The sequence below is a fragment of the Schistocerca cancellata genome, chromosome 2 (genome assembly GCF_023864275.1).
Source record: "Schistocerca cancellata isolate TAMUIC-IGC-003103 chromosome 2, iqSchCanc2.1, whole genome shotgun sequence".
NCBI lineage: Eukaryota > Metazoa > Arthropoda > Insecta > Orthoptera > Acrididae > Schistocerca > Schistocerca cancellata.
The window spans coordinates 976,947,475-976,967,990 of NC_064627.1; the positions used below are offsets into that span (position 1 = coordinate 976,947,475).

The window sequence follows — 20,516 nt, forward strand, 5'->3', positions numbered from 1 at the left end:
ACAAAATTCTATCAAAAGCTCTGTTAAATCGCCTAGAACCTCAGATAGAAGCACAGATCGGAGAATACCAAGGAGGATTCAGGAAGGGAAGATCATGCAGTCAGCAGATCTGGTGTCTGAGAACATTATTAACAACGAGAAAGTCCAGAAACACCACAGTAACATTTGTTGATTTCAATAAGGCTTACGATTCCATACACAGAGAAACACTTTTTAATACACTAGAAGAAATGAAGGTAGACAATAAGACCAGAAAACTAATTCAGGAAACATTAACAAATACAAAGTCAAAAGTGAAGTTCATGGGCGAGATCTCAGAATCTTTCGAAATCAAGACAGGAGTGAGACTGGGAGATGGCCTGTCACCCATTTTATTTAACGCTGTTTTAGAGAAAATAATCAGGACGTGGGACAAAGGAGTCAATGGGGTAAAGATGGGGAGAGAGAAGAATAGAACCGTCAACATAAAATATCTGGCCTTTGCCGACGATATAGCCATCATTACAAATGACAGAAAAGAAGCCAGAGAAGCCCTATAGATATTGCATGAAATCGCAGCCAGAACAAGACCACAAATATCATATGAAAAAAGCCAGTACGTGGACACAAAATCTACAGACAGAAGCCCATTGATAACAAAGTACGGAAAGATAACACAAGTAGAAAGTTTCAAATACCTGGGAGAGATTATACAGAAAACAGGACTGAATTCAACAGCCAATGAAGAAAGGGTTACAAAACTACAAAAAGCATACAGACTTACATGGAACCATTACAATAAAAGAAATATTTCCGTCAATGCCAAATTAAGACATTACAAAACAGTAGTCTTAACTGAGGCCTTGTATGCCTCAGAAACGACAGTAATCAGAGGAAGAACTAAAATCAAGGAAATGGAAAAGAAAGAGAGGAAAATTCTGAGAAAGATCTATGGGCCAGTTCAGAGACAGGGGATCGGGATAAAGAGACCAACAAAGGAATTGTACAAACAGGCAGAGACAATTACAGACAATATCAGAAAAAGAAGGGCAAAATTCTATGGGCACATTCATAGGATGAATGAAAATAGGCTGACCAAGATGATTTTTAACATAGTGGTGACGAATAAGGTGAAAACTAGCTGGGTAAAGGAAACCATGGAAGACCTCAAAAATCTAAACATCTCCACAGAAGAAATATCAAACAGAGGAAAATACAGAGAAAAAAAATCAACAAACAGAAATCCGAAGAAACACCAAAAGAGAAGAAATCAGGGAAGAAGTGGACAGAAGAGAGGAAGAAGAAACACAGTGAATTTATGAGAGGTTGTTGGGAAGAGAAAAGAAAGAGACAGGAAAAAAGTGCCATGAATTTGAAATGTACCAATTTATGTACCATATTGTCATTGTGAATATTGATTGTGTTTTAACGCTCTCCTTAATGGGGAATTAACGATAATAGTAATAATAAAAGGTTTGCAGCTTGTGGAATAAGGCATCATTTTGAAAGGCCCCAAGTGCTGCGAGAAAAGATATTCTCGAAAGCATTCTGCTACTAAGTCTATATCTGATATTTATCCGATTATAAGAAACATAGCTCAAAACACTTTCACACAGCTATGCTGTACAGGACTTGTGGAGTTATGTTACTGTTAGACAATCTTTGGTCTTGTGGCACAGTCTTTATTTTTGCGCAGTCTGATATATTCTTAGTTGAGGTGTGGTAGGTGATGGACTTATTTAGTAGTGCTGTGTGGACTTGTGCGTATCTGTTAGATTAGGAGAAGTCAGCAAGGATGAATATAATGTGGACAATGAAAGGTGAAAGGAATATAAGTTGTAAATAATGTGATTGTTTTTAAAGAGATGAATTTTGAGGTAAGGCTGCAGCACTGCGTACCTATTGTGTCGGAATGATTCTCAGAGATGAGAGAAAGACCTCCACACTTCTCTGAATCATGGGTTTACATATTACTTGATTAAGCTGTTTGATTTTTATAGAAATTCTCTGTTAACATTGTACCCTTTTTAAATCATTGTTTACTTTGTTAAGCATTGTATTCTTCAGACAAATGTTATGTGTGAAGACCACGTGAAGTTTTACTGTGTATTTTTCAATACATACTTCATTGTAAAATCGTTGTCTTGGAATATCATTTCGTAGGAATAGTGTCTCCCCACCACACTTTTGTCATCACGCTTTACCACATGTAACAGTTTTAATATGTATTTAGAAACAGAAATCTAGCTTAGCCACTACCTGCTTGCTTTTGCTGTTGTACTTTGAGAAACCTGCAAACAATGTTGTCAAGATGCGTGGTAAGTGGAAATTTTGATCAGGGCCAAATAGTCGTTTCACTTTCGTTACGCATTTAACACAAAGACAAGGTGCGTCCAGATCAGTTACAGTTCAGTTCAAATTATGTCCTTTTTAGTCAAAGGTTAGCATACGAGTTTAAGTCAAACAACAGTATGTGGGTACATAGTTTTGGTAATACGTAGATTGTTATAGAGTGGGACGTAAAGTTGGGCTAAGTTTCAGACAGAAATTATATATAGTGTGGAGGCTACAAGGTGACAGTTTTATTGCAGTAGACGTGGACCCTACGATAGTTCAGTATTTTAGATTTGCTCCAATTACTTCTGTAGCTGTTGAGAGATAATTTTCTCGGATAAAAATTGATTATCTGGTCGGAGACTCAACATGATAGAGAAAATTTTAAAAACACATTTGGTTGTCAAATGCTACCAATAAGCTGACAAGGCATTGTAATGCATACGCTTTCAGGAAACATTTTCATTTCGTAGCAAGTATAATTAACATTTTGTTTAAAAATTTAAAGTTACTTTAAAAATATAACACTATATTAACATAAATATGCTGATTTTGTGGATGGTGAAAACAGTAAATGAATAGGCATAATTAGTTTTTGTATATTGTCACTTATTCCCAATTTTGGCAATGTATTTTCGCCTGCCTATTTTAATTATATATAATGACTGAACGTCCGGTCTGTTTGTGACATTGGGAATTAGCTTGTGATACAAGCCGGGCAACTTGAGTGGAGACTAGAGCGCTCGCTCTTCAGTTTACTGTACAGGGTGTTTGAAAAAGAACTCGCTAGTTTTAATGTGTCCTAGAATCTCTACAAACTGACATACACTATTCTAGTTTGTGGTGTCTGATTCATAAACTCTCCAAGTTTGGGTCCCCTGCAGTTGGAACACCTTCAGACGACACAAGTGCTGTTTTTTTCCTCTGTTCCCCCAGTTCAGTCCAGGCGTGCATGCATTGCAGTGCAGAGCAACACAACATTTCATGTCAGTGGAATATTTGATCGTCGTAAGTGCAGAATGTGGTGGTGGTGGGGGGGGGGGGGGTGCAGAGCATCCACATGAAGTTATTCAGCGTCATCGTGACTCTCCCAAAGTTAATGTCTGGTGCGGTTTGATGAAAGATCGTGTGATTGGTCGTTTCATTTTTGTTAAAAAAACAATAAACGGGGACGTTTACTGTGACATGTTGACAGAGTACGTCGAGGGTTCCACACGAACTTAATTATCTTTATAGACAATTCGTCGAGTATCTCTACGATTTTTGTCTGTTATCGATAATGATACTGGCGTGACATCGGTCCTGAAAATTAAAAGACTTTCGAGAACATTCCGATTTCAAGTTTGAAGCAGGACAATAAATGCCACAAAAATATTTTTTCGTATGGCATAATTACAAATTAATACTTTCTGGATTTATTCGTGTAGTTGTATTGTTGATCCTTGCTTCGTGCCAAATTTAATGATTCTAGGTCAACAGGAGATATCCTATAGGCTTTGACGAGTGAGTTTGTGAGTGTCAAAATATATGACATAAATGGCCGTATCTTTTCACTGCATTGACTGAGAAGCTTCAACTTTTTATACCGCCAGGCGACCGTATGTCCTAGTATGTGACAGATTTCAGCATGGTATGTCTACCTGTTCCTGAGAAAAGTAGAAAAGAATTTTTTAGAGTCGGACAGACAAACGGACAATAGACCCCCTCCGAAAGGGGGAGCCGCGCGAACCGTGGCAAGGCGCCGCAGACGGCACGGCCACCCGGCGCTACAATGTAGAAAGTGAAATCTAGTATGGCCTACCCTATGGCCTAGTCCACTCAAATAGACACTGATTTTAATGTTTCAGTGCGATGGGCTGATCTCCGTCACCAGTGTCATACTCCTTCACTACAGGAGACATTGCGCAAAGACCCGAGACATATCACATGATTTGTCACACAGTCTGGCCATCAGTTACTAGACGCCACCGTCTCTTCTCTTGTCACCTGCCAACTACTGCTGATAAAGTTGTCTTACCGTAGGTATTTTAACTAACTCCGATCGAAAGTTATTTTAAAAAATTACAAAGTAGTGGACGATGAGTGCCAATGGAGATAGCGATATCGCCTGCACTCGGTCACACGCTACGAACCCGCCACAAACGAGCGATTCACCAAGCGGTTCCAACCAACACTTCGAACACCCCTGTATCAAGAACTTTTTTTATGAATACTAAGCTGCTGTGTTTAGCAGCGCTAATAGTTGATCTGAGTGAATCGACAAATACGTGTCTTTTCCTTTTAATCCGGGAGTCGAAATTTATAAAACTTGTTCTGGAAGGCTTATCATGGAAACTGTAGACTGTCCCTAACGAACTGTCCGGACCTATATCATGTGCTACTTACCTAAAAAAAATTTTTTATTGAAGTCTTCAAAGTGCTTGCAAATATTGGGGCTTTATTTGATCAGTTCATTATTCACGTACCTTTGAAGAAATTTCCTCATTTTCCTGAGTTCTTTTTTCTGTCTCACTTTTTACTTTGTCCGAAACAGTCTTGTGGCTGTCGAAACAGTTTTTTCTTTCTTTAAAATATGTTCATTTTGATGCTCTCATGATTTTCTTTAAATTTTACCAATCAGTAATTTGATTTAACCCAGTCACTATACATGTCCTGTGATGCTTGTTTTGCATATTCTGATTCTATTTGTAAGTCAGTATTTGGCACAATTTTGTGATCTCACCAGGTTAATTTTTTGGACAGTAGTTCTCTAAGTGTGTTAAACAATTCCTCATTCTCTTCATTAATGTCAGATGGGTTGTGTACATCTCTCTAGGCTATATTTCGCAAATACAGTTTGAAGTCCTTCATTTAATTTTACATTATTTGTCTTCTGGTTTAACTACAAACTCAGTGTCGATGTGTCTACAAAAATGTTATCAATACCAGCAGTGTTGGTTCCCGTAACTCTTGTCGCAAAATATATGTATGAAAATCTCCACTTAATTTGGTGCGGAAATTACAAGGTTAATATTCGTCACGCTGTTTGATTAACAACTCAGTATTACCAGCAGGAACCTAATATATTGTGATTATTATTGTGAAGTTCTAGAGCATATACCTCAAACGGGTGACCACTGCAAAAGCAAATAATATTAGAGTTATTATATTTCTAGTCCTTCTTAATATAAGTGGCAACTACGGCTTCAAGTTCACTTTTCAGATCGGTTTGTGCTCCCCGAGCAACAAGAAATTCTAGTGTTAGTCTATATCTGACGCGGGCGGAGCGGAACGAATCAGTTACACAACAACGCTTATAACTCGTACCTCGACAAACGAGTCGCAAGACAGCCATTTTCCCACACAATGGGGACTCATCCTCTTATATTCAAGAGACTGCTTAGGAATCAGGAGCGATCAGCGATCCATCGCTGCTGTCTGCGATTTGTACACGCTTCAGATTTACGGGCTGATAGCGCGACTTCGCCACAGATTTCCGCTATTGGTCACTAGTATGTGGGGTTATTTATAGTATATGAGAAACAAAATTTTATTTGGAGCAGCCGTATCTAAAATTGTGCAGTGTGATGTTATGAACAACTAAACACACACCAATAACACAATAACCGTTTTTGTTGTTATGGTGGTGGTGGTGGTGGTTTGATGCCGCTCTCCATGCTGCTCTACTCTGTGCAAGCCTCTTCATCTCCGAATAACTATTGCAACTTAGTTGCTTCTGAATCTGCGTACTATATTCATCTCTTGGTCGTCCTCTACGATCTTCACCCCTCACACTTCCCTCCAGTATTAAATTGGCGATCCCTTTATATCCCAGAATGTGTCCTATCAACCGATCCCTTCTTTTAGTGAGGTTGTGCCAAAATTTCTTTCCTCCCCCGTTCTGTTCAGTACCTCTCCATTAGTTACATGATCTACCCATTTAATCTTCAGCATTCTTCTGTAGCACCACATTTCAAAAGCTTCTGTTCTCGTCTTGCATAAACTGTCCCTCTTACATGTTTTATTTCCATACACGGCTACACTCCATGCAAATACTTTCAGAAAAAACTTCCTAACACTTAAATCTATATTCAACGTTAGCAAATTTCTCTTCTTCAGAAACGCTTTTCTTGCCATTGTCAGTCTACATTTTATATCTTTTCTACGTCAGCCATCATCAGTTAGTTTGCTGCCCATATAACAAAATTCGTCTACTGCTTTAAGTGTCTCGCTTCGTAATCTAATTCCCTCAGAATCAGCTGATTTAATTCGACTACATTCGATTACCCTTGTTTTGTTTTGTTGATATTCATCTTATATTCTCCTGCTATGCTGTGGAAAAATCTCCGTAGTCTCGGTTTAGGCAAAATAAAAGTTGCAGAAAATCCCATGGTCCCAGCTGAAGAACTAAACCGATTCTACACGTTACCTACAACCACAATTGAACCGGAAAAAAACAGAGAATCATTGATTACTTCATGGGGATGAACGACTGTAGCAAAGAAAAATTCTATCTACAGCACGTCACTTGCAATACTGTCAAGAAAGCCATAATGCGGATTAGATCAGCATCTACTGGACATGATGGCATCACTATCCAGATGGTAAAATTTATTATTGATCAACTACTGCCCTCTATAACAGACATTTCCAGCGATTCATTAATCACAAGTGTTTTCCCTGAGGCCAGGAAACTGGGACAAATTAAGCCACTGCCTAAAAAGGACATCGCCACAGCACCCTCTGACTACCGCCCCATCTGCCTTGTTCCTGCACTATCAAAGGCCTTAAAATGTATAGTCCATGACCAGCTCACCAACTACCTCACTACTAACAACCTACCAGACAAATACCAATCAGGTTTCCGCAAACATCGAAGCACAACATCCGCACTGATAAAGGTGACAGATGACCTGAAACTTGCCATGGACAGACAAGAAGCGACTATCATTTGCTTCTTAGATTTCAGCAAAGCATTTGATACTGTCGACTTCGACTTCTTACTAGCCAAACTTACCGGTCTAAATTTCTCACCAAGTGCAGTGCAATGGTTTCGCTCATACATGACGTCTCGTCAGCAACGCATCCTGTCCGGGAATATAAAGTCACAATGACGGCAGGTAGTGTCAGGCGTTCCCCAAGGCTCAGTATTAGGTCCTATGCACTTCTCTCTGTATGTCAGTGATGTGCCATCGGTTCTGACCTATTGCAAATATCATATGTATGCTGACGACCTTCAGTTGTATCTAAGTGCGAAACCAAGCAATCTTAAGAAAGCCACTGAAAATTTCAATACTGACCTCGATGCACTATCAAAATGGGCACAGGACATAGGACTAAAACTAAACCCATCTAAAACCCAAGCGGTACTTGTTGGCCACTCTAAGCTCATTAGCCCAAAACATCGGGAATCCGTACCATCTCTTATCCTAAATGGGACAAATATTAACTTCTCTCCCTCAGCAAAGAGTTTGGGAGTAATAATATATGAAAATCTAAATTGGACACAGCATGTAACTGCAGTGTGCGAAAAAGCATCAGTATCCCTTCATGTCCTACAAAAATATAAAAAACTCTTCCCTTTCGATCTGAAAAAGAAATTAGTACAAACGCTTATACTCCCAGTCATTGACTACAGCGATATTATCCTACAAGGCCTCTCTCAAGAAAATTCGCGACGTCTGGAACTGGTCGTGAATGCCTGCGTCCGATATATCTGTGACGTTCGACTTTTTGATCACATTTCACCAGCATATGCAGAATTGTCCTGGCTGCGTGCAGAAAAACGCAGAGATTTCCATACACTCTGTCTCATCTACTGCCTCATAAATGTACACTGTCCATCATATCTCTCCTCGTCCTTAACGCTTATGTCGGAACAACATGACAGAAACACACGTTCCCATCATAATAAAATCCTCTCTGTTCCGCTGCACCGCTCAGTCACCTTCTCCAAGTCCTTTACAGTAGCGGGAACCCGACTCTGGAATAGCCTCCCTCGTTATGTTAGAGAACTTAAAAACATGTCCGGCTTCAAGAAACAGTTACTGACGTATCTACTTAAGCAACAGTAATGCCATCCTCTGTACATGAATGCACTTCATCTCATTACTTCCCTCTTTTACCGTCCTTAAATCTCCCTTCCCCAAAACTCGCTATACTGGTAAACATCTACTTTACACACCAAGATATTAATGTACATCTGCACAAATCTTCATTACTATTACCAATTTTTCGCATGTTTATCTTTATTATTTGATTTTGTTTTTTTACTGTTATTATTATTGCTTTTATCCTAATTTGTATCTATAGCATCTGTTGTAAAAATACTGCCAGAGTTTACTTTATTATGTCTTAGTCATTACTCTTTATTCATACTGTCACTAGAGTAATCTAATTTTCTTATTTAACCTATTGTCATGATGTAATTCTGATGTGTGAAATGTTGCAAATGTGGATGGCCCTAATCTGATCAGGTTAAATAAATAAATAAATAAATAAATAATAAAGACTCTATCCTCCGTTCAACTGCGCTTCCAAGTCCTTTGCTGCCCCTGAAAGAATTAAAATGTCACCGGCAAACCTCAAAGTTTTTGTTTCTTATCTTTCAACTTTAATTTTTACTCAGAGTTCTTCTTTGGTTTCCTTTACTGCGTGCTCAGTGTGCAGACTGAATAACATCGGCAATTGGTTGCAACCTGACCTCATTCCCTTCTCTACCATTGCTTCCCTTTCATACCCCTCGACGCCAACCCTTGGTTATTTAGAAATATTTTTTTTAAATGGAATACTACAGTAAGACGACTTCATATTTCTGGCCCCGATAATATTTTTTTTAAATGGAATACTACAGTAAGACGACTTCATATTTCTGGCCCCGATAATTTCGAAAAGTATCTTTCATAATTATGGTGACACAAAGAACGGGTAACCACTTCATGAAGTGTAATCCGTGGAGCACATATCTTAAAATGTAAAATCGTTTATAATCAAATAAAGCAATGATTGAAAATTACAACTACAGTGCAGTTACAAAATTAAAGGAATGTAACGTGCAAAAATAAAAAATAAAACAAAATTCAACTAATTTTACGAAAATATTTATTTATACACAATTCATAAAATCATACAACTCGTCAAATAATACAATAGCAATCAAAACAATTATAAGCGTCAGGAGAATATACAATACATATAACTTTCCAAATATACACGACTAAATTTACAAAGATTCGATATTAAACGGATGCTCTCGTTTACAGCTACGTACCGTGGTAAATGTTTCCAGTACTTACGAATGTTAAGAACTCGATGCATTGCAACAAAGCATGCAAAGAACTTTTTTGGATGAAAACACATATCAAATTACGAAGAAATTGCTACACAGCATGGGAAAGATCGAGCATGTTGATTTGAAAGAAAAAAAGTAATTCTTACACAATCGTGATGACATTATGTGGATTATATGTGCGTTTGATGGAAGTGTCGTTTCGAGATTATGACTTCATGCATGAACGTTTGTCAAGAAGACACTGGAAAATTCCTGTCTTAAGGTAATAACAAATATTCTTTGATTGTTAATTGCCATAAATGTAAATTTGCAAAGTCTATTTGGTTTACAATATATACTGAAAAATCTATGCAAAGAAATGACAGTGTCTTCTTAGTTCGTTAGTTGTGAGTCACTTGAAACTGGAAGAACTGTGCCATTTTAATTCTAGTATTGTGCTAATCGTATTACATTTAAAATATAAGGTACTTTACGAACGTCATTGAAGTGGCAAATTCAAGGCTAGAAATACGAAACAGTGCTGTAATGTTTCATCTGTAAAAGAAATGCAAAATATATACAAGACAGTGGTCGAACATAATAGGACAGTTGAAGGGATTCTCTCACATACTTCAACGTCAAACATTTCGTAGAGCAAATAATATAATGATTTTGCTGACATTACGCAAAGAATGTAGGACTTCTACGGGGCTGCGCATTAAGAAAGCAGGAGATCATTTGCTGCTGGAATTTTGTTGTAGGTAGAATTTGTTTGATTTGGGAAGTGCGCATAATTTATAATTGTGCAGGCCTGGCCGATAACGACGCACGTGGAATTTATCACAGAAGTAAACAAGCGATTATGTGCAACGGCTTTCGGTTGGTGATCAACAGCAATGGAAGAAAGAGTCCTATTAGAGGGGCTTCTGAAGAATTTAAGTGTCGACACGAACGTTTAGGGGAGTTGCTGAATTGCCTCTGCGTGCTGAATCACTCAAAAAGTGCATGAGCGGTTTGTAAGTCCGTGCTCGTGGCGAAGCTTAATTTTCGCGACATAGCGCCCTCGTTCAGAGGACACGGAACAGCAAAGCGCTGTTTGCGCCCGGATTTGGGCGTCGGCTGCTCTCGCTCCCAGGCCGGATCACGGCTGATCCCGCTGTTTGCCAATGCGTCACGCCAGCCGCTACGCGAGAACGCTGCCAGTCCGAGCCCTCCGCCTAAATCTCCATCTTGGACATATGCTAGCGGATTACCCGCTGTGTAAGTACGCAGGGGGCAGCCTACCGCCGTACGGGAACAGCGCACGCCACTTGCGATTTTTTTTCCGTGACAGACAAACCCTTTATACAGAGTAGCGAAGAAATATCTGGCATTCGCTCATTCACGGACTCATTATTTATGCTAGAAGACTAAGATATCTTGAGATATATAAGGCTGGAAATAGCAGTGTTGGCAAGCCGGGAACGGGTAAGTTCCAGCCTTAAAACTTCTGCTTTTTTGAAGAACATGCGGTAGCTAGTGAAGTAATTCCCCCACCCGTTAATAGTAATTGGCACTGGCACGATGAAGGCACAATGTTCGGCGGATAGTGGGGCCGAAATTTCAGCTATTGTACAAACATTTTTTGAATTGCTACACGGAAGAAGCAAAATAATAAAAATTCCAGTAACAGGACAAACTAGTTGCAGCCACAGGTGAACTATCGAAAATAGTCAAAGATGGAGTATTACTTTCCTCAAGAATTGCAAACAGATTGTTGAGAGCGACTTGGCGCGTCGCTCAGTTACAACTCCGATAAATTACTGAAGCTTAAATTGACAACACAAGTAACAACGAACAGAAATTTAATAGGAGCTTTATCGACTGTTGTCATGCTCCTAATTTTCAGAAAATGGTTCGAGATAATAAATGGTGGCAAGTGAAAGCATTGAAAGTTGCGAGTATTGTTCTGTGCCGTAATTTTTCTAGCATTTCAAACAACTGACGTGCTGAAGTAATCATTCATTTTTATGGAACGATGCACTTTTATAAATGGCAGTCGCGAGCCTTACGAAAGAGCAGTACAGTAATATAACGCTAGCTGATGATTACAAAAATACGTTTTGCAAAAATATGAAAGAGATACTCTAATACGGGTGCCACGGCATCTGTGCAAATGCCATTCATGTTTAAGGGAGGCGAAATTGCAGTTTTAACTAAGAAACGCTATATCGCTGTATTCTTCGTTCCAAGCACTCGAAGGCTATTGAAAAGCTCATGCATAACATGAAAGCACGGTTTAATATTTCAGTAAGTAAAATGTTACCAATATTCAGCTGCTTGCACTCACTGCTTTCAAACAGCGTTTCGATATAAGTAACCGTTGATCAATAGTGTAGGGGTTTACGTTAGGTGATACTACGTATATTGCCTGAATCAGAGGTGGAGAAGATGACATCTCTGGAAGCAAAAGTCGATATCCAGGTCAAGTGACAGTTACAAACTTCCGTTTCCATCCACAGCGATTTTAATTTACTCTAAGGTTACTCTGTCAGACAATAAGTAGCAGGAATAGCATCTTCGACCGAGTGTCTGAGGTGTAGTGGCTGTCAGTCCCATGCAAAAGTGTTTGACAAGTAGGCCTATAAGGCGGACATTTTTACATTTGAATATACTCTACGGTTGTAAAGTGTACGATAATTTGTCATTCTGTCTAACACAAATTTCCAGCAACGAAAGATTTCATACAGGGTGGCGCAAAATAGGTGATAGAAAGTTTTTGTGGACTACAACATAACATGTGGTGATACATTCTTATTATCATATCTATGCCATAGCAGACAACCTGAAATTTAACACAGAAGGTTTTCAAAGTGCTTTCCTTCTGCAGCAATGAGTGTGTAGAGCCTTGAACTAGATTCCTAGGCGAATTTTTGAATAACATTATTTTACACTCCATGACTGTCTCTGATAATTGTAGTATCAAAATCCTGGACTGTTCGAATGGATCTTTGAAGACTCTGTCCTTCAGACAAACACATTAGAAATAATCTCACGGTTTGAGATGGGGTCTATAAGGGGACCATCCCACACCATCCCCAGTGAATGCTACTGTGTCTAGTGCAATGATCTAATCACTGAATGTCTCCTTAGAGACGTGCGCCGTCCTGCATGAACCAGTAGTTTCGGAGCATTCAGCCACACCGTGCACCCGGTACAAATTCATGTTCTAGTAACATGTCTGTAGTTGCCTGCTGTGGTTCAAATGGCTCTGAGCACTATGGGACTTAACATCTATGGTCATCAGTCCCCTAGAACTTAGAACTACTTAAACCTAACTAACCTAAGGACATCATACAACACCCAGTCATCACGAGGCAGAGAAAATCCCTGACCCCGCCGGGAATCGAACCCGGGAACCCGGGCGTGGGAAGCGAGAACGCTACCGCACGACCTTGCCTGCTGTGAGAGAAGCGTCAATAAAAATAGGAATAACAATGCCTCGCGTACTGATTGCGCACCAAACAGCGACTTTTTGTCGATGGAATGGAACAGCAGCTTCAACGTATCGATTCTCAGTAGCCCAGTGGCGCCAGTTCAGACGTACCCATGGAGGTGCAAGTGTCTCATCACTAAACCAGATCTGATCCGTATCAACTGTTTCATTTTTAAAGGCCTCAGTCATCTCATTTCCAAAAGAGTACCTCCGCTCCACATCCGTGCCCTCAGAGGTTGGCCCGTAAAATTTTGTGTGGCAAAATTTCTCTTCCATTATTCTCTGGAGAGATCCTCGTGGCATCCTGAGTTGCTGTTGTGCATATCTTATTGATACAGTCAGCTCCTCATTGAATTATGTTCTGCACTCGTTCCACATTCTCCAGGGCTACAACTGAGGCTCGTCGTCCTGACTGAGCCTCCCCGGAGATACTGTCTTTTCAAAATAGTTTATCAACCTGTTAAAAGAAACAGGGAAAACATTACACAGAATCTGTATCAGAGGATGCTTAAGTTTTATCATCACGGTTTGATCTCAGTTCTGTACCGTAACGTCGTTGAAAAGTGGTCATCCTGGATGGTGCAGTCCTTGGAACAATGTGCTGTTGAATATGCGTCTCACCACAGCGACACATTCAAAATTTGCTTCAAATGTCTTTACGATCAACAAACGTGGTTCCACTGTTAGTGCTTCCATTCTGAAATGTGAACTGAGACACCGGTGAGAGACCTATAGAATTTTCAGAGCTACAGTACAACAATATCACAAGGAGAATTATTTACGGCACAGGCCTACAGTTAAACCACAGTAGGCCAATACTTTCTAACACATATTTTGCGCCACCCTCTGCTTCTGTCTGCAGTGAGAGGGTCTAACTGGAAGGGAAATTCTGAAATACTTTAGTCCTCACACTGCACATTGCTGCACAGGCAGGTTAAAGGGTTTGCAGAGTTTTTTTTAGCACTGACTGCTACATTCCCATATGCGCAAAAGGCAGAATTCCTCTTTTGTTATTTGAATGTAATAACTGCACAACTAACGAACCTATTCATACAGTGGATACCAGACTCTTGCGGAAATAACTAAGAAACTGAAGTGACACAAGTGTGGCAGGAAATTACTGTTCTTCCCGCAGACTTTACAGGAAGACGTTTAAATATCTTCTTCCTGTAAACGTTCATGTTTTTTTTTCTTTTTTTGTCACGTTCCACATTGCGATGCTGGTGATTAAATGACTTTCTCTCGAAGTATGTCAGTGAACTGTAAAAGCAGTAAATTAGTTTCAGGCTGCACATAGTATCCTCTGCAGTGGGGTACATCACGGCTCCACACGTGGAAAAATTAAATAATGTATCTGCAGAGACGAACGGCGGAGTGTGGTGTTTGTTTGGCTTTTTACACAGAGACGGGGCAGGATTTGCCCGCCTCAGTGAGGGTGGGCGGTGCGGCTCGAGCGTTCCCATGCGGCGCGCTGGCTGGCGCGTGTCGCCTACGGCGGGGACACGGGCAGGCCTACTTGCAGGGAGAGCCCGACGCCGACGCCCACGCGCTGCGGGCCGCCGCCCGCGCCGCCGTGGCACCGCCCCGACACCTGGTGGTGGCCGCCCAAACCGCCGCCCATCCGTAGCTGCAACACGACACAGACACACGTCTCAGAAGCAGTCGCCTCCTCCGCTAAGTAACAAGCAATCAATGAATATTTTATTTTTTAATTTTATCCATTGTTTTTCAGTGTTTCGTCCGCGGCTGTTTTACTTTCGTAAAATGAAGAACACACCGCCTTCAGTCACAAGTTGCGTTTATTTACTGCACTATGCATTTCGAACCCTGGAGGCTCATCTTCAGGTGCTTTTTAGTGATTTACATCAGGTTTTTTAGTTGTTTGCCTATTGATAATACATTTTCGTGTTACAACATGGTAAATTGTAGATATAAGTTTAACAGCGTTAATAATATGAAACTAACTTACAGGTTAACATTGTATGCTGTCTGCTTCGGTTGTGCAGTTGGTATACACAATACATATCTTTAATTTTGCAGTACAACTCAGACTTCGGTTACGAGTAAATCAGTGTAATCTAAAAGCCGTAAATTCAACTAAATACCTAGGTATTACAATTACGAACAACTTAAATTGGAAGGAACACATAGAAAATGTTGTGGGGAAGGCTAACCAAAGACTGTGTTTCATTGGAAGGACTCCTAGAAAATGTAACAGACCAACTAAGGAGACTGAATACATTACGCTTGTCCGTCCTCTTTTAGAATACTGCTGCGCGGTGTGGGATCCTTACCAGATAGGACTGACGGAGTACATCGAAAAAGTTCAAAGAAGGGCAGCACGTTTTGTATTATCGCGAAATATGGGAGAGAGTGTCACAGAAATGATACAGGATTTGGGCTGGACATCATTAAAAGAAAGGCGGTTTTCGTTGTGACAGAATCTTCTCACGGTATTCCAATCACCAACTTTCTGCTCCGAATGCGAAAATATTTTGTTGACACCGACCTACATAGGGAGGAACGATCACCACGATAAAATAAGGGAAATCAGAGCTCGTACGGAAAGATATAGGTGTTCATTCTTCCCGCAAGCTATACGAGATTGGAATAATAGAGAATTGTGAAGGTCGTTCGATGAACCCTCTGCCAGGCACTTAAATGTGATTTGCAGAGTATCCATGTAGATGTAGCTGTAGGTTTGCTTTAAATACACGCTGTAACGGTCGTGATACAGGGTTTGAGACTGGACGTAGTGAAATGGTGTTCCTGAAGAATGCCTTTAAGACGACAAAGTCGTCATTATCAGCACGGCACTGAACAATAACGATGTCGTGTAGCAGGGCTACGAGCAGCTGGACGTTCGTTGTGTGATATTCAGAAAAACTTGCCAGGAATTTAACCACTGTTCATGATTGCTGGCAGCGGTAATCACGGACAGCCACGTGGCACTACTGAGAGGGAACACCATACTTTTCGGCGTTTGGCGGTAGCATATCGTATTGAGTCTGCAGCAGCGATTCCAACAGCAGTTGGCACCACAGTGACACAACGATCTGATACAAATCGGTTACTTCAAGGGCAGCTGTGAGCCGTACGCCCTATACGTTGTTGAATTTTGGAACACGTATTACGTTCGAGTATAATGACTTTTCTGGAGACTAGAAATCTATCCTGTAGGAATCAGCATAGGTTTCGAAAAAGAAACCCAGCTCGCGCTATTCGTCCACGAGACTCAGAGGGCCATCGAACGGGTTCCCAGGTAGATGCCGTGTTTCTTGACTTTCGCAAGGCGTTTGATACAGTTCCCCACAGTCGTTTAATGAACAAAGTAAGAGTATGTGGATTATCAGACTAGTTGTGTGATTGGATTGAAGAGTTCCTAGACAACAGAACGCAGCATGTTATTCTCAATGGAGAGAAGTCTTCCGAAGTAAGAGTGATTTCCGGTGTGCAGCAGATGAGTGTCGTAGGACCGTTGCTATTCACAATATATATAAATGACGTTGTGGATAACATCGGAAGTTCACTGAGGCTTTTTGCGGATGATGCTGTAGTATATCGAGAGGTCGTAACGATGGAAAATTGTACTGAAATGCAGGAGTATCTGCAATGAATTGATGCATGATGCAGGGAATGTAAATTGAATCTCAATGTAGACAAGCGTAATGTGCTGCGAATATATAGAAAGAAAGATCCTTTATCATTTAGCTACAATATAGCAGGTCAGCAACTGGAAGTAGTTAATTCTATAAATTATCTGGGCGTAGGCATTAGGAGTGATTTAAAATGGAATGACCATATAAAATTAATCGTCGGTAAAGCAGATGTCAGACAGATTCATTGGTAGAATCCTAAGGAAATGCAGACCGAAAACAAAGGAAGTAGGGTACAGTACACTTGTTCGCCCACTGCTAGAATACTGCTCATCGGTGAGGGATCCGTACCAGATAGGGTTGATAGAAAAGATAGAGAAGATCCAACGGACAGCAGCGCGCTTCGTTACAGGATCATTTAGTAATCGCGAAAGCGTTACGGAGATGATAGATAAACTCCAGTGGAAGACTCTGCAGGAGAGACGCTCAGTAGCTCGGTAGGGGCTTTTGTTGAAGTTTCGAGAACATACCTTCACCAATGAGTCAAGCAGTATATTGCTCCCTCCTACGCATATCTCGTGAAGAGACCTTGAGGATAAAATCAGAGAGATTAGAGCCCACACTGAGGCATACCGACAATCTTTCTTTCTACGAACAATACGATACTGGAATAGAAGGGAGAACCGATAGAGGTACTCAAGGTACCTTCTGCCACACACCGCCAGGTGGCTTGCGGAGTATGGATGTAGATGTAGCGTGCATTCCACTGACGGCAAACGACCGCCATTTGCGACTTCAGTGGCATCAAGCGAGGCTCGTTGGAGGCAGGTGCAGAACTATTGTGTTTTCTGACGAAAGCTGGTTCTGCCTCGGTGTCAATGGTGGCCGTGTGTTGGTTACGAACCGGGGTGCGATTTCGTATGACAGCTGGAACACTCTCGTGGTGGGATCCCACACACCCTGACCGAAATCCGTTCGACAGTCTGGCGATTCGACCTATTGTGCTGCTATTCGTTAACAGCATTCCAGGGATGCTTTCCAACAGTATAACGCTCGCCCACATATCGCTGTTGTGATCCAACGTACCCTACAGAGTGTCGGCATGTCACCTCGGCCTGCTCGATCACCAGATCTGTCTCCAATGCAGCACACATCAGACATCATCGGACGACAGCTCCATCGTCATCCACATCTGACTGAAATCCGTTCGACAGTCTGGCGATTCGACCTATTGTGCTGCTATTCGTTAACAGCATTCCAGGGATGCTTTCCAACAGTATAACGCTCGCCCACATATCGCTGTTGTGATCCAACGTACCCTACAGAGTGTCGGCATGTCACCTCGGCCTGCTCGATCACCAGATCTGTCTCCAATGCAGCACACGTCAGACATCATCGGACGACAGCTCCATCGTCATCCACATCTGACTGAAATCCGTTCGACAGTCTGGCGATTCGACCTATTGTGCTGCTATTCGTTAACAGCATTCCAGGGATGCTTTCCAACAGTATAACGCTCGCCCACATATCGCTGTTGTGATCCAACGTACCCTACAGAGTGTCGGCATGTCACCTCGGCCTGCTCGATCACCAGATCTGTCTCCAATGCAGCACACGTCAGACATCATCGGACGACAGCTCCATCGTCATCCACATCTGACTGAAATCCGTTCGACAGTCTGGCGATTCGACCTATTGTGCTGCTATTCGTTAACAGCATTCCAGGGATGCTTTCCAACAGTATAACGCTCGCCCACATATCGCTGTTGTGATCCAACGTACCCTACAGAGTGTCGGCATGTCACCTCGGCCTGCTCGATCACCAGATCTGTCTCCAATGCAGCACACATCAGACATCATCGGACGACAGCTCCATCGTCATCCACATCTGACTGAAATCCGTTCGACAGTCTGGCGATTCGACCTATTGTGCTGCTATTCGTTAACAGCATTCCAGGGATGCTTTCCAACAGTATAACGCTCGCCCACATATCGCTGTTGTGATCCAACGTACCCTACAGAGTGTCGGCATGTCACCTCGGCCTGCTCGATCACCAGATCTGTCTCCAATGCAGCACACATCAGACATCATCGGACGACAGCTCCATCGTCATCCACATCTGACTGAAATCCGTTCGACAGTCTGGCGATTCGACCTATTGTGCTGCTATTCGTTAACAGCATTCCAGGGATGCTTTCCAACAGTATAACGCTCGCCCACATATCGCTGTTGTGATCCAACGTACCCTACAGAGTGTCGGCATGTCACCTCGGCCTGCTCGATCACCAGATCTGTCTCCAATGCAGCACACATCAGACATCATCGGACGACAGCTCCATCGTCATCCACATCTGACTGAAATCCGTTCGACAGTCTGGCGATTCGACCTATTGTGCTGCTATTCGTTAACAGCATTCCAGGGATGCTTTCCAACAGTATAACGCTCGCCCACATATCGCTGTTGTGATCCAACGTACCCTACAGAGTGTCGGCATGTCACCTCGGCCTGCTCGATCACCAGATCTGTCTCCAATGCAGCACACGTCAGACATCATCGGACGACAGCTCCATCGTCATCCACATCTGACTGAAATCCGTTCGACAGTCTGGCGATTCGACCTATTGTGCTGCTATTCGTTAACAGCATTCCAGGGATGCTTTCCAACAGTATAACGCTCGCCCACATATCGCTGTTGTGATCCAACGTACCCTACAGAGTGTCGGCATGTCACCTCGGCCTGCTCGATCACCAGATCTGTCTCCAATGCAGCACACATCAGACATCATCGGACGACAGCTCCATCGTCATCCACATCTGACTGAAATCCGTTCGACAGTCTGGCGATTCGACCTATTGTGCTGCTATTCGTTAACAGCATTCCAGGGATGCTTTCCAACAGTATAACGCTCGCCCACATATCGCTGTTGTGATCCAACGTACCCTACAGAGTGTCGGCGTGTCACCTCGGCCTGCTCGATCACCAGATCTGCCTCCAATGCAGCACACGTCAGACATCGTCGGACGACAGCTCCATCGTCTTCCACAACCAGCATTAACCGTCCGTGTATTGACCGACCTAGTGCAACAGTCATGGAACTCCATCCAACAAACTGATATCCGGTGTTTGTACGACACAATGCATGCTCGTTTGCTTGTTTCATTCAACGTTATGGCAGTTTCACCGGTTGTTAATGTACAAGCATTTCATTGTCCCGAAAAACTTTCAATTTGTAGCCAAGACATGAAGCAAAGTAACAATTTGTCACATTTTGAAATAATTTTCGGCGACGAAATTCTTCAGTTTTTCCTTTCTGGTACAATCTTGTTAATCTTCATTTATCTTTAGGGAAACTTAAATATTAGTCAAACCTAATCATTATCCACATCATAGATACATAGTATACAGTTTTCTATTGCGATTACTAGTGCTTCAAAATAAGCGTAACATCTTGCAGATCCACATAATCCGAAGATTGTCAGGCTGTCGTACATGAATCATATTGCATATGAACATTGCTATACACATTCAAGGGATCCACTTGCAGCACACTTACAAACTAACGGATTTATGTAGTGACGTTTCTCAAAATATATGATCATGCAGCCATGTAAATTGGCCCTAGGTTATGAACTCTTTATTACAGTGTGTCTAGATTTCTTCAACACAAAGCGTCTCTTACTGCCATGATACCTATAATTAAACTTTTGTGGTGTTTGCTGTGAAAAGTAACTTTGCGTTTGACATATTTTGATTTACATCCGTAGCAGGAATTATTGACCGTTGCAGCTGCTAATAAATAAATACTTAAAAATAGGACATATAAGCGCAACGTTAAAGTTTCAATGTTAGCGCAAAACGTAAACTAACGGCGTTATATGAA

General features: G+C 41.6%; 1 protein-coding gene across 1 annotated transcript in view; it reads right to left on the bottom strand.

Annotated features, from left to right (window-relative positions):
- The window catches only part of LOC126162956 (protein big brother), a 260,533-nt gene that overhangs the window by 15,512 nt on the left and 224,505 nt on the right, over positions 1-20,516 (bottom strand). The window contains exon 6 of the mRNA XM_049919791.1: positions 14,554-14,664. Coding sequence (XP_049775748.1) covers positions 14,554-14,664 — 111 coding nt within the window. The remainder of the gene's footprint in view (positions 1-14,553; positions 14,665-20,516) is intronic.